This window comes from Cornus florida, unplaced genomic scaffold (genome assembly GCF_030987335.1).
Source record: "Cornus florida cultivar Cherokee Brave unplaced genomic scaffold, ASM3098733v1 CherokeeBrave_3.0.0_Hap2_Chr02, whole genome shotgun sequence".
NCBI classification, from domain to species: domain Eukaryota; kingdom Viridiplantae; phylum Streptophyta; class Magnoliopsida; order Cornales; family Cornaceae; genus Cornus; species Cornus florida.
In genome coordinates, this window is record NW_026775572.1 from 2,357,349 (window position 1) to 2,370,000 (window position 12,652).

A 12,652-nucleotide genomic window follows, 5' to 3' on the forward strand; every position below is an offset into this window, starting at 1 on the left:
ATGTCTAATCCACCAAACTGATAAATAATACGTCAAAGCATTTTGACTTTTGATTATTACCAAACTAGCAAGAAATCATGGTAGTATAGAAAATATGTTGTTTGCTCACCAAAATAAATGTTGTTATTTAACTGTTGTGCAACAACATTGGAAAAGGGAATAATAAAATACTAAACTGCAATCAAAATATACCCCAATAACAATCACAACAGATCCAACCCATTAGAGAAACATACTAATTTGAATTAAACAAAGAGATTAATCACCTAAAACAGATTTAAATCAAATCACAACCCTTCAAAATTATAAATCAACATGGACCGATTACCATAGATTTAAGTTTGAAAAACTTAAATCCTATAAATGACATAAAAGTCGAATTACAAATCCACAAAATCTACTAGTTTCAGGGCAGAGGTTTAGACACCGTACCAGGCACTGAATTCACCTCTAGGTGACAGAAAGAACAATAAACAAGCTCCGTTGTTTCCAAAGCTTCTCCACATACTGAAAAGACAAAGGGGACAAATCCAATGGAAAACTGCTTCCAAGGCATTGCAGCTGAAACTGTGGCTTGGTTCATAACATGCAATCAGTTCTAGCCGGCAACCTCCGGAAGAAATTGAGGGGCACTGAAGGAAGCTTATGGCGAAACCTTGGATGTCTTAACACGTAAAATCCTGTTAGAAGGGCCACAACTTGGAATGGTGTAACATACAGAACGATTGCAGCAACCAAACAGAAAATCACAAACAGGGCTGTAGCTCTAGGATCTCTCCAGCTCAGCAAAGACTGCAGCCTTTCCCCTTGAGTCGCCAGGTCTCCAACCACCGTCTGAATCCTCCCGGCAATGCTTCTCAAACGATCATATCTCATCCTCACAATATCAGCAGGTCGGGAAGTGGGGAATGTATCAAATTCTTCATCCAGTTCATCAGGATGTGCATTATCTGCACAAGAGAGACGAGTGTCCATATGGGGAGGATGCCTTGGCCTCCACCTGTAGTACCAAACTCCAATCAAGAAAAGATAGAGGAAAATGGTGGGTAAAATAAGCTCTGGATACAAAACCAGTATTAAGAACAGGATGTGTATCAGAACTGTGGTAATGGGATTCTTCCAATTGCATATCTGATCAAACCATTTCCCAACAGCGATTAACCCACTCAAAACACCCATAATTCTAAAAAAATTGGCTTTGCTTCTTCTCATACTCCACATGTGGGAACTCACGTCCAGCATATACTCAACCACCTCTTTTCTCAATGGCGGCTCAGCACGACTCAACCGCATTGAAACAATTTGAGTCGCCTGGTGCCTCAAGCTCTCAAGTTGGCTGACCGTTAATGGATGAAGATAATGCATTTTTGGCAACAGTGGTTGTGAGTACATATGCATCATATTAAGCAAAGATGAGCAAGTAAACCTCACAGCTAAATGGATTTCACCCATTTTCTTCACTCCAGTTGGATGCAAAACCAAAAGTGGATAAGAATGAGTGTAAACACGGTCAGTTTCAAGGGTAGAAAGACGAATCCTGACCTTTCCAATCCTTGAATCCCTTGTCCCTCCAGCTTTTTCACCTCCATGCAGATGACAGTTATCAAACACCCCAATGGTTATAACAGTACACGGATCAAAAACCTCCCAAGTATATTGCTCATTCCACTTTGGAGCAAAGCTATCTATAATTGTCCTTGTCCGGACCCACTTCTGCCCGTATTTGGCCACACAATAAGCATCGGTCGTTGCTCGCCCGTCTTTGGTCTTCATTGGTGACAACCCGTGAGCATTCAAGATCCCCAATTCCAAAACCCCAATGCTGGACTTCCATAACTGCTTTGCTGTTGGTCTAAGATCACTACTGTAGTGGGTTGATTCATCCAGAACATGATAACCACCTTCCAAGCAAATCCTCATATGAATCCTACTAGCAAATTTGACTTCCTTCTTCTTTTCCCCCTCCACCACAACATGTTTCTCAAGATTGAACCACCTACTGTTCACACCTTTATGATCTAACCTCCTGTCCAAATACTGTAGAGGAATTATACACCTCCCCAAAACTTCGTCTTTGTTGGGTGCAACTCTGTCTTCCACACTCAAAATCAAGGGCTCTTCGAATGGTTCTGCAGCTACGAACATCAAATCCTCATTCCACATCGGATTGATGGTCTTGCTCATTGAAATTCGAGTTCTCAAAGCCTGATTGCCAAGGATAGCCTTCACAAAAACTTCTGGGAACTTATTCATATTACTTGGTTGCAAATCCTGAGCTTCAATCACATTAACTCTGAGATACCAAAGCTTTGGCGACAGATACACCTTCGACCGGATGTTTGCAAGACCGTCAGCTCCACTAACAGTCGCAGCATCAGAATGCCACGCTTCAGGAAACGCTTCATCTGCTTGAGTACCCATCCAGACTGCCAGCATCAGCTCTCCTTTAACCTTATCATTCTTCCTGTCTTCCAATCTATACCACTGCGGTGCCAGAGGACTATCAGGCGGAACACGTTTCGGGATCTCGTTAAGATCAAACAAAACCCGACCCATAAAATCATCCTTCACAACATCTTTATCCTTGACAGTAACCTCAAGCACTGAAGCTTGAATCCGATCTTTGGAGAAAGCAAACACCTGGTTCCATTCAGGGTTCGATTTTTTCTCAAAATGACGGGTTGTACCCTTATAGTTTCCGAGCCTAACCTCAACATAAGGGTCACAACTACCAGTAACATCCTTCGCAGGCAATTCCTTTGCTTTTACAACCCGAACATAGAGGTATTGCATTTGCTCGACAAGGTCATAGGTGCTTGTGAGCTTATCGCCGGTGACCTTCCCGCCGCCGAGGTGGGGGTTGGTCTCCTTAAGGGAGAAATCTTCCTGCGGAGGTCTCTGCATTTTCTGGGTTTTCCAACAGACACCAACCCCAAATAGAGAAGCTGAACTTGAAATGACGGGTCAAGAACAGACGTTTCAAAATGAAAAGTTCCCAAAACCCTTAGAGATCGGATTATAACTCCAACTTAGCCGTTACTTTCAACAATAAGTTCATTTACCTAAGAAATAGGAAAATTTCAAAGCAAAACAAGGATATATTAACGGCAAATAATAAACTCGGAGAAAAAAAAGGTAAAGTCTGAATAAGAGGAGCTTGGGAACTTTAAACGACAAGAAATGCAAGCAAAACGCAGTTACGTAAAACCCTAGATCTCTGGTAAAACAAGCATCAAAAATGAAAAATAACCTCATGAACCATCATCAGAAAAACCAAAGAGCTCCTCACAAAGCTTCAGATCTGAATGTTTAAGGCCTGTAAAAATAACATATACAACAACCAACACCTTAAAAAAGGTAGACAGCACAAACTTGATAATGACCTACCATTTTAAAAAAGAAAATACTTTGAAATTCCCAAAAAAAAAAAAAAAAAATGAGAGATAGAAAGACATTAGCATTTGAAAAATCTTCGGAAAACAGAGAAAATGAGAAGCATAGAAATTAAAAATCTAAGCAATGGTTAAATAAAATCACAATCAAACAAAGCTTTTAACTAGTAGCCTAAAAACATGAATAAATTTATTTAAACCAAAATGTACCACGATTATCTCAAATACCTAAAAGAAAATGAAAGATGTGTCCGGTTCTAGTTATACATAAATAACAAATAAAACACATCCATATAGATACATATATGTGTGTATATACATATATATATGCAGAAAGAGAGAAAAACAAATACCTTGCAGATTAGTGAAGATTCGAGGAGATCCATAGAAGCTGTAGATGGATTTCTGATAAGGTTCGAAGAATTGCAGCAATGGAGCGTGTTGCTTTTGGGATCAAAATGAAGAGCTGAGATTAAGAGAGTGAAAACTAGAGAGAGAAAAAAGGGTAAAAGCAGGGCAAATACAGAGAGAGATAGAGAGGTCAGGGGTGGGGTTTTAGAGAGAGAAAAAGGAGGGTGGGGTGGTGTGGTGGGAATGTGATGAATCTGTGAGAATACACACCGAACCTGTTTGCAAATACTACTATATTTCTACACTATGCTAGTACGTGATGCTGTGCTGTGTCTAATCACTAATGTTTATCTCTCCCATTGCGCTTTTTCAGAATTGTTTTTGTTGGCTTGACTCACGCGTGCGAGGGACTGTGGTCGGAAGTACACACGTGCCGAGAGCGTGATTCTAGGGCTAAACATCAAAACCACACCTGACTTGTTTCGGTGGACAGCCATCCCTGACACATCACACCTCACCAAATTACGGATTTGACCTTAAAACACCAGTCTACACAATAGACATGCCAGCAGGTTCCATTCAAGGCATGTCACATTGTCATATATATTTACGGAGTATTGTATACTATACATTATATATTATGTTTCTTGACTGAATCTTGTAGAAAAAATGTCTGCACCTCTCTTTTAAATTACTAAAATTACTCATAAAAGATAAAGCGTTAAATTTTTTCAAAGTTTTAGGATAATTAAATAAAAACGTAAATTTTATATTGACTTTTGAAATAAAAGAGGTACATTTATTTTTGAGCGTTATGGTATATAATTACTTAATTAGGGATCAAAATTATTAAAAAGATTCTTATATAATTAATCATCATAATTGTAAGGTAATAAAGTGCTGCTATAAGTCACTACAATGTTTTTAAAATATAATTTTTGTCTAAATTTTATTTAAATTAAAACTCTCGTGTCCATAATTGAAATTATAAACTCTAGTCGCATTCAAAATGACATATGCAAATTATGTTCTTATGTTACATCTTTATAGGTTTATATATTAAGAGAGAGTTATATATACACCACATATCGTGTTGATATCAATCAAACCTAATTAGTTTAGGAAATAAAAAATAAAAAAATAAGTGTATCACATACATGTATATTAGGTCGTTATCAACCAAATCTAGTTAATATATAGAGAGAGAGAGAGGGGTGACATGCATAATACTCTCAACTACATGTATATATATTTGGCTTGAATTATACAATTTCATTTTCAACAAATCTCACCCTCTAGTTCGTTATAATATTACCTTCAGAATTTTTTAATTTATTTTTTCACTATTAATTAACAAATTTGGTGTTAGCTTGCCTTAATATCAGTGGTATTTCATGAATATTTCAATGCAAAGGAGTAACCGGTTGGTAGATAGTATTTTTCAGTACCAAACGGTGAATATAACTCGTACAAACCACAAATTCACGAATTTAAACTCATATGAACCACGAATTCACGAACTTATTATTACATGTAACAGTGATGGGTCGTTCATGAAGTTACACGTGTCCATCCAACTTGGTAGCATAAATAAGTTTATAAACTTACTGATAGATTTAGTGTTCTCACTTCCCAAATAGGACAAAAGGTTTTGTAATGGTTGGTTGTCCAAGTCAAGTGGTCAGATATTCTTTTGCTTTTGTTGGACCCATACCTCAAACACTACATATAGGAAAGTATCCAAAGCAGATGAAGTAGTCCAAGACGGTGCCGTTTTCTTTTGTTTTCTTTTTTTCTTCACTTTTTTTTATCTCTTTTTCTGTGTCCATACATATACTTAAAAAGTTTAAACCAATATCCTAATTAGTAATTTCGCGATAAAATTATCCCTCTACCAACACTTTTTTTTTTTTAAAATAAAGTAAAATCTTTCTTTGATTTTTTAGGTATACAATATAAGTCTACCTTTATATATAGGCATCTTTTTCCTAATAAATAGTTTTTTATAATTTTCTACCTGAATATTTATAGATTTATCAACTCTTTATTATTCTAAAATCTTCTGCAATCCTTGCAAATTATTTAATTTTTAGAATCTTCTATCCCTCTACGACATTGTATGTAAAATTTACTCGATCCATTACAAGTGGAATAGGGTTAGGTTTAGTCTTTAGATCTGATGCCATGCTAGTACTTATGCTAGGGCCGAAGAAGAATAGGGTTGTGTCCCACCTGGGTCCTTTCGCTGTTATGGCAGACGAGTAGTAAGGAGGTCTAATCTCAAAGTATTAACCGCCTTTTATTAAGCATCAATTCACCTGGGGCTAAAATTATAAAAGCCTCCTCTTATTTTTTTAAACATCGTATTATCCCCTATTTTATATAAAAAAAAAATTACCACATTAGCAAAAATTATCACATTGCCTCATTTCCGTGACAGAATGTTAAATTATTGCGAAATAACAATAATACCTTTGATAATATATTAATATTTTATTAAACTAAGCTTATAGTGTGGAAATGACAATTTCATCATTACGAATTATAAGGTTATTTTGGTCAAAACTGTTGCACGTGATTGTCACGTGATATAATTCCATTAGTTTTAGATGAAAAATTGACAGGAAGGAGGTAATATGATAGACTTCTTAAAACATTCAGGTAATATAATAATTTATTTAATTGAGGAAGTTAGTTGATAATTTTTGAAAATAAGAGGGGTTTTATTTATTTATTTATTATGATTTCAGCTCATTATGTACTGCACATCTTATTAAGATGGCATGGTATGTCATAGTTTGTTTAACATTTTCTTTATTATAATATACAAAATAAAAGAACTGTTAAACATGGTGCACTTGCGACTCGCAATGACAAGTCTTATTAGATAGTTTTAAATGAATTTGATTTCGTCACTTTAACAGTTATTTCAAGTCACGTGTTTACAACCAACGTGTTGGTTTTTCACTTTTTAGTGACTATTCTTTAACCTTTGTTTTTTCTACTATCTCTCTCATTACCCTACAAACTATAACGCTTTTAGACTTTTATTTATTTATTTATTTTTAACAAAAAAAAAAAAAAGGTTTTTGAGCATGTATTGCATTGTTAGTATTTTTATTAATGTTGTTTTACTTTTTTTATCCACCTTATCTTTTGTTAGTATCATGAATTTTGTGTATACTTTATGTTAGTATTACACTTTTTTTTTTTTTTTTCACTGGTGGATCAATAATATGGGCGGCTTTGAGGCCTCAAACAGAGTCTAAAAGCTTTTTAATCAGTAAAGTAACGAGAAAAAGATAGTGGAAAAAACTGCGGTTAATGAAGAATCACTAAAAAAAAAGTGGAAAACCAACACGTTGGTTGTAAACACATAAATTGAAACAACTATAAAAAGTGAGAAAGTCAAATACATTTAAAACTATCCAAAATGAGCTGCGACTATGTTTAGCAGCCCTCAAACGACAAATAGTGAATGTTGTTGCTGGAGCAGATATTAATACTTTATAATTCATTATTTTTAACTGCATATATGCTAATTAATCTAATTTAAACATAAATACTGTATCAAATAAATTAAATGGGTTGAATTTGCATATTCAACCACAACTTATTTTTTTTATTTTAACGAATTAAATAGATTAACCTGATTATAACATGATTAATATAAGTTAAAATTTATGCCCATGGTTTATTTTGATTTCTCAAATTTGGATATACAATTATAAATGAGTTTGTTAGTTTAAATAGAAATAATGCGAAAAGAAAATAAATGGTTTTTCTTCTTTTAACATAAATTTTTACAATTTGTGTGAAGGAAATTAACTTTCCCCTATTTGTTCATAAAATTTTTAGGAAAAAATACAAAAGGATTTTGATTTCTTGAGAAACTTATGTAACTTTTTATCGCGTCCTTTATTTTAGGTAAAAATTGTTTAGGCATAATAAATATTATTAAGATGCTTTTATTGATGAAATGATTATATTGTTTCTCAAAATAACATTTTGTTGGTAGTTATGCTTATCTTTAGTCGGAAGAAAAGACTGAAGATTGATGAAAGAGAGAAGTGTAAGAAAGAATTGACACAAATGAAAGAGATGGGATAAATTTGTTATCAGAATTACAAACAAATAATACTCTAAGAATTTGTTTGGTTTGTAATTCTAAAAATAATTTTAAAAAATTTAGAGAACAAAACACTATTTTCAGTAAATAATAAAAATGCAGTTATTTGAAAACAAATTTTTTTATAATTGAGTTTTAAAAAAACTAAACCAAGCAGAGGGCATGCTTATGTCCTTTGTCTAATGGATATAACCGAGGCCTTCTAAATCTTTGGTATATGTTCAAATCCTATTGGACGCAAATTTTTTATTTTATTTTTTTAGATTTCTATGTCACGAAAAACGTTTTGAAGGATTTGAATCAGAGACACTTGATTACTTTATGCTTGTTCCCGAAGCATAAAACGTTCTATCTGTTCCCGAATAGCTTATTTCAAAAGAGCTTCTGCTTCCTCGATGAATGTCTTGGTAGAAGATATGATTTATTGGAAATGAGGTTTATTAGTTTTTAAGTAAACTCAACAAGAAATTTCCTTATAACTCTGAAAACAGTTTTCAGAGAACTATAAAAGATTGTTTTATGAAAATAAATATTTTTATAACTGAGTTTTTAGAAAATTAAACCAAACAGAATTTTTTGTTCAATTTTCTGTTTTTAATTTTTCGAGAATAGAAAACTGTTTTCATAATTATAAATCAAACAAGTTTTTTTTTTTACATTTTTTAGTTTTTAATTTTTTAAAAATAGAAATTTATTTTTAAAATTACAAATCAAGTGTCTAGGCTTTTCTCCATTGGTTTAAAGGAAGGAAAGAAAAGAAAGAACAAATGAAACATTCTCCTCACTTACAATTTTCTATCTAGGGGTAGGATAGACCTTTTGGTTTAAAGGAAGGGAAGAAAAGAAAACATCATCGTTGCTCGCATTTTTATATCAGGGATCCTTTTTTGGCTCTCTTCAGTCATATGTCTCTTATCCCCAGAGGTCTTCCTCCACTAGCAGGTTTTTTCGGAAAACCCTATTCATAGGAGAGGCTGGGCAAACCCGTTCGGTCGAAAAAGAGGATGCTTTACCAACTAAAGTTACTGGTAATGTCCCAATAATAGTCATTACACTCTTAATTTTCAGTTTTAAAACCACTATTACGATATTACCCCTGAACTCCCTTCTCTCTCATTATTCATTTCTTTGAAGATCTGTTACACTCATTTTTACTTCCCTTCCCTTCCCTTCCCTCTATTTCTGTCTCAAGAGATGACTGATTGTATCGAAGCTTCTTCAGCATCATCAACAACAAGTACAAGAGAAACAGTGTATATACATCCAAGACGAGAGCCATTCGAGCATGGACTCATACCCATTCAAAAGCTCATATTCACCGATGGCACACAAACACTGGCCTCAATCAAGGATCAACTCGTCCAGCGATCCACTCAGTCCCCCACTCATCGAGTCGACTTGCTCGCCATCTCCGAAACCCTCCAGATCTCGCTTGACCACGCTCGCCTCTTCCTCGACGCGCTCGCCTCTGTCCTCCACTCCGATTCCGACCCGCTCGTCACCGCCAAGCCCTCCGAGATCGATACTGTCGGTGTTGACGTGTGTGATCTGATATTGTTTCTATACGTACAGTCGTATAAGCGGTTGCTTCCTAGGGCGCACAAGGACGCGGCTTCGGTGGCCGATGTCTGGCCGTCGACTTCGGCGTTCGATGGATATTTATCGGCGTTATCGCCGTTGCAGGTGAGCAATTATGTTTACTTGTTGGATACATTGAAAATGTTGGTGAGATTTTGGTTAATAGTCTGTATTGGAATGTATTTTGGGAAGGAATTGATGTGTTTCAAAGTGGGTTTGTAGCAACGTGAAAAGGTTTTTTTTTTTTTTTTAAATCTGTTGTTTTGGGGTTGATTAATTGTTTTTCTTGGTCTGGCACTTTTATAGAATGTATGCGGTCTTTGCAATTTCTAATGGAAAATGATTTTTACACCGAGTAGTTGCAGTGACTCTTTTTAATTGATCATCTATGTAAGAAATAAGGGAGTGAGACCCTCCACTTGCTTGTATTTTGCATAAATAACCAATCAAAACTATTCGGTTAGGCAATTCAGTGCAACTCTTCGGCTGAGTATCACTACTCATTTCAAATTAGTGGTTCTTACTGAATGTAGTTGCATTAGAGTGGCCATTAGGAAGCAATTGTTGTATTTATAAATTCATGGCAATTGGAAAACATTTCATATATGGATTTGCACGTTTATTTTTTATGCATCCTGAAATCTTGAAATGTTGATTGATTATCAGCGTTTTATTGATAATTTGGAAGGGAGAAATGTGCTCCCAAAAGGGGTTGCATGATTTATTTTCTGCATTGGACTTGGAATTCAGAAGATTTCATGTATTTCAGAATGAACCGTTGAGACTTTGAAGAGGGTAATTGGCTTACCTTTAATATGAAAAAGTTACTGTTTATCTTATATGAATGTTGTTTTTGAGGGCTAATGAATTCTTACTTGTCAAAAAAAGGAAAAAAGTGTTTTTGAGAATGCTGTGAATGTCTGTCTGTTAATCTTTAATTCTCAGTCCACGTTCGAGCTAACATGCCAGTTTTTATTTTCTCTTTCCTCTTAATGGGTGCTGAATGGACTATAATGCACGATTATTTATTTATATTTTGGCTTAGACACAACAATTTGGGAAAAATCCAATTTATCTGGCCACCCAATCAGTGGAGATAGAGTTTTTTTATTCTGTTCTGGTCAGATAGCTTGTCTTTGTTCATTGCTTTTGAGTTTGGTCTAATTGATGGTATCATCTGATTAGCTACAAAACATATTATACCCCTTACTGCAAGAATATATAATTTCAAACACAAAAAAAGGCAAAAAATCAATACCCACCAAGGCATTGACCTAAGGGCATCTCCTCTCTTTTCAAAGCGGAAGGTGAGAATGTTCAAGCTTCTCTAAGAGCATTATTGGAATTATGTGCCAGGGGAAAAATCATTGGGGATGAGACTACCATATTTTGTTCGGGCTATATAGCTTGTTTTTGTTCATTTTTTTTTTTTCCCGTTTCGTTTGGAGTTTGGTGAAATTGATGGTAGCATTTTATTTGTTCACCTGCAACAATATTTAGTTATAATTTTTATTTGGCCTGGCCTTATAGGGTTCAGTATATAGTGAGAATTAGATACTTATCTTACCTATAAGCTTGGTGTTCATTTAAGTGCAGCTTGTGCGGAGCAACAGCCGTCGGTTTATGCCTTCCCAGGCTGATGAAGAGGCTCATCAATTATCCTATTTGCAGAAGCACTTGGCCAACATTCTCTCTCTTGTATCAGAGTCTTTGGGAGGGGAAGGCGAAGAATCTCTGGTTTGTAAATTCCTGCTTCTGTTATATTTATTTTCCTTAGTTTATTTGGGTAGAATACCATTTGCTTACAGTCTACACAATGAGAAATTGGTTTTAATAGATCTGAAAGAAAAGGAAAACATAACCTTAGCTGCAACATTATTCTCTGATTCCATTCATACTTTGTATGTCTAATGATAACTTTCCTTTTGTTCCTTTCGTTTGTTTTTCTTCTCTTTTCCCTTACTACCAAAGAAGGAGCATAAATTTTAAATTCCCTTCCCTTCCTTTTCTCCTCACCCTTCTTATTTTTTCTTCCCCCCCTTTCTCTATCTATCTAAATTTTCTCTCAAATTTCTTTTTAACCAAACAAAAGAAAACAATTATTTCTCTTTCATTCTTTCCCCTTATGGGAACGCGAAGTGGGCTTCACTTCTTAAGTGAAGGGATTTTAGCTTGGCTGGAGTACGGTAGGGGCAGAGGGAATTTCCGGTTCTTTTTCTTTGAACTCACCCAATAAAAAATCCTCCTTTCCTTTCTCTTCTCTTCCACCATGCTAAATTTTACTGTATTAGATAATCAAGTATGGACACTGAAAAGATAAACTTACTGGTCGTGTTATGTTAAAAAAAGTACATTGTCTTGATTCATAAAATTTACTTTCAGTCACTATCTCTATTTGTTTACGTGGATTTGCGGTTTGTTTTTGAAAATTATGTTTTGATAGTCTTTCAAGCTTCCTTTAAGAAGCTAATTTATGGCCAATGGTACCAGGTTTTGACTATGGAAAAGTTTGAGCACCTCGAGTTTCTGATCTATTTTGGTGAAAGAGGATCTGAAAGAACTCCTTTGAGACAGGCTGCTCCATTTTTTGCAAATTCAGATCCCGACATGCCTGCTGTTCCTGTTCCTGCTGCACAAGTTCATGATTGGCTTCTTCAGAACATAACTTCTGCTTTGGAACGTATATCTGAAAGAGTTTCTGGGAAAGAAAATGGGCCATCAGGTACCTCTGATCAGGATGTTCCAATGACTGATGCCTGTGCAAGTTTGACCAAGGCCTCAGCCAGTGCTAGGGGTCCAAGTTATATTGAGGGAATTTCTAAATCAGCATATTTAAAGCAAGCACCTGATGTTAAAGGATCTTCAATGAAGGTTAGGTTAATTGCATATACTTTGACCTCACTTATCTGAAACAAAATCCTAACATTACATGTTATCTTGAAGAGTAACCTTTCCATGTGTTTCATTTTAATTAATTTTAACCATGTTATCTCTCGTGCTTTGTGGATATTACTGCAAGCTCCTGCCTTACTTTTAACAGATTGTTCTCATATTTGTAGGTCCTCAATTGCCATGAATGTGTTATTTACATTTTAGCACCTTTGAGATATGCGACCATCTATGGATGCTCTGATGCGACCATAGTTATCGGAGCTGTTGGCAAGGTAATTATAATAAACATGTGGATATTATGAATATGCTC

General features: G+C 35.1%; 2 protein-coding genes across 4 annotated transcripts in view; one reads left to right on the plus strand and one right to left on the minus strand.

The window, feature by feature from the left end:
* Positions 1–276: 276 nt before the first annotated feature.
* On the minus strand, positions 277–4,080 carry LOC132292584 (FT-interacting protein 3). 2 transcript variants are annotated; one of them, XM_059790375.1, is made up of 3 exons: positions 3,746–4,080; positions 3,251–3,316; positions 277–3,062 (listed from the first exon to the last, which is right to left on the minus strand). In XM_059790375.1, exon 3 carries the CDS (start codon positions 2,902–2,904, stop codon positions 580–582), a length of 2,325 nt encoding a protein of 774 aa, XP_059646358.1. In that variant the 5' UTR covers positions 2,905–3,062; positions 3,251–3,316; positions 3,746–4,080; the 3' UTR covers positions 277–579. The 2 variants fall into 2 exon arrangements, with proteins under 2 accessions (XP_059646358.1, XP_059646359.1); XM_059790376.1 differs by lacking the exon at positions 3,251–3,316.
* A 4,610-nt stretch (positions 4,081–8,690) lies between these two features.
* Positions 8,691–12,652, plus strand: part of LOC132292625 (uncharacterized) — an 18,092-nt gene continuing 14,130 nt past the window's right edge. The window contains exons 1-5 of one of the 2 annotated variants that reach the window (XM_059790379.1): positions 8,691–8,900; positions 9,065–9,555; positions 11,047–11,187; positions 11,941–12,321; positions 12,510–12,614. In XM_059790379.1, coding sequence (XP_059646362.1) covers positions 9,067–9,555; positions 11,047–11,187; positions 11,941–12,321; positions 12,510–12,614 — 1,116 coding nt within the window. In that variant the 5' untranslated portion in view covers positions 8,691–8,900; positions 9,065–9,066. The other variant, XM_059790378.1, reaches the window with a different exon arrangement.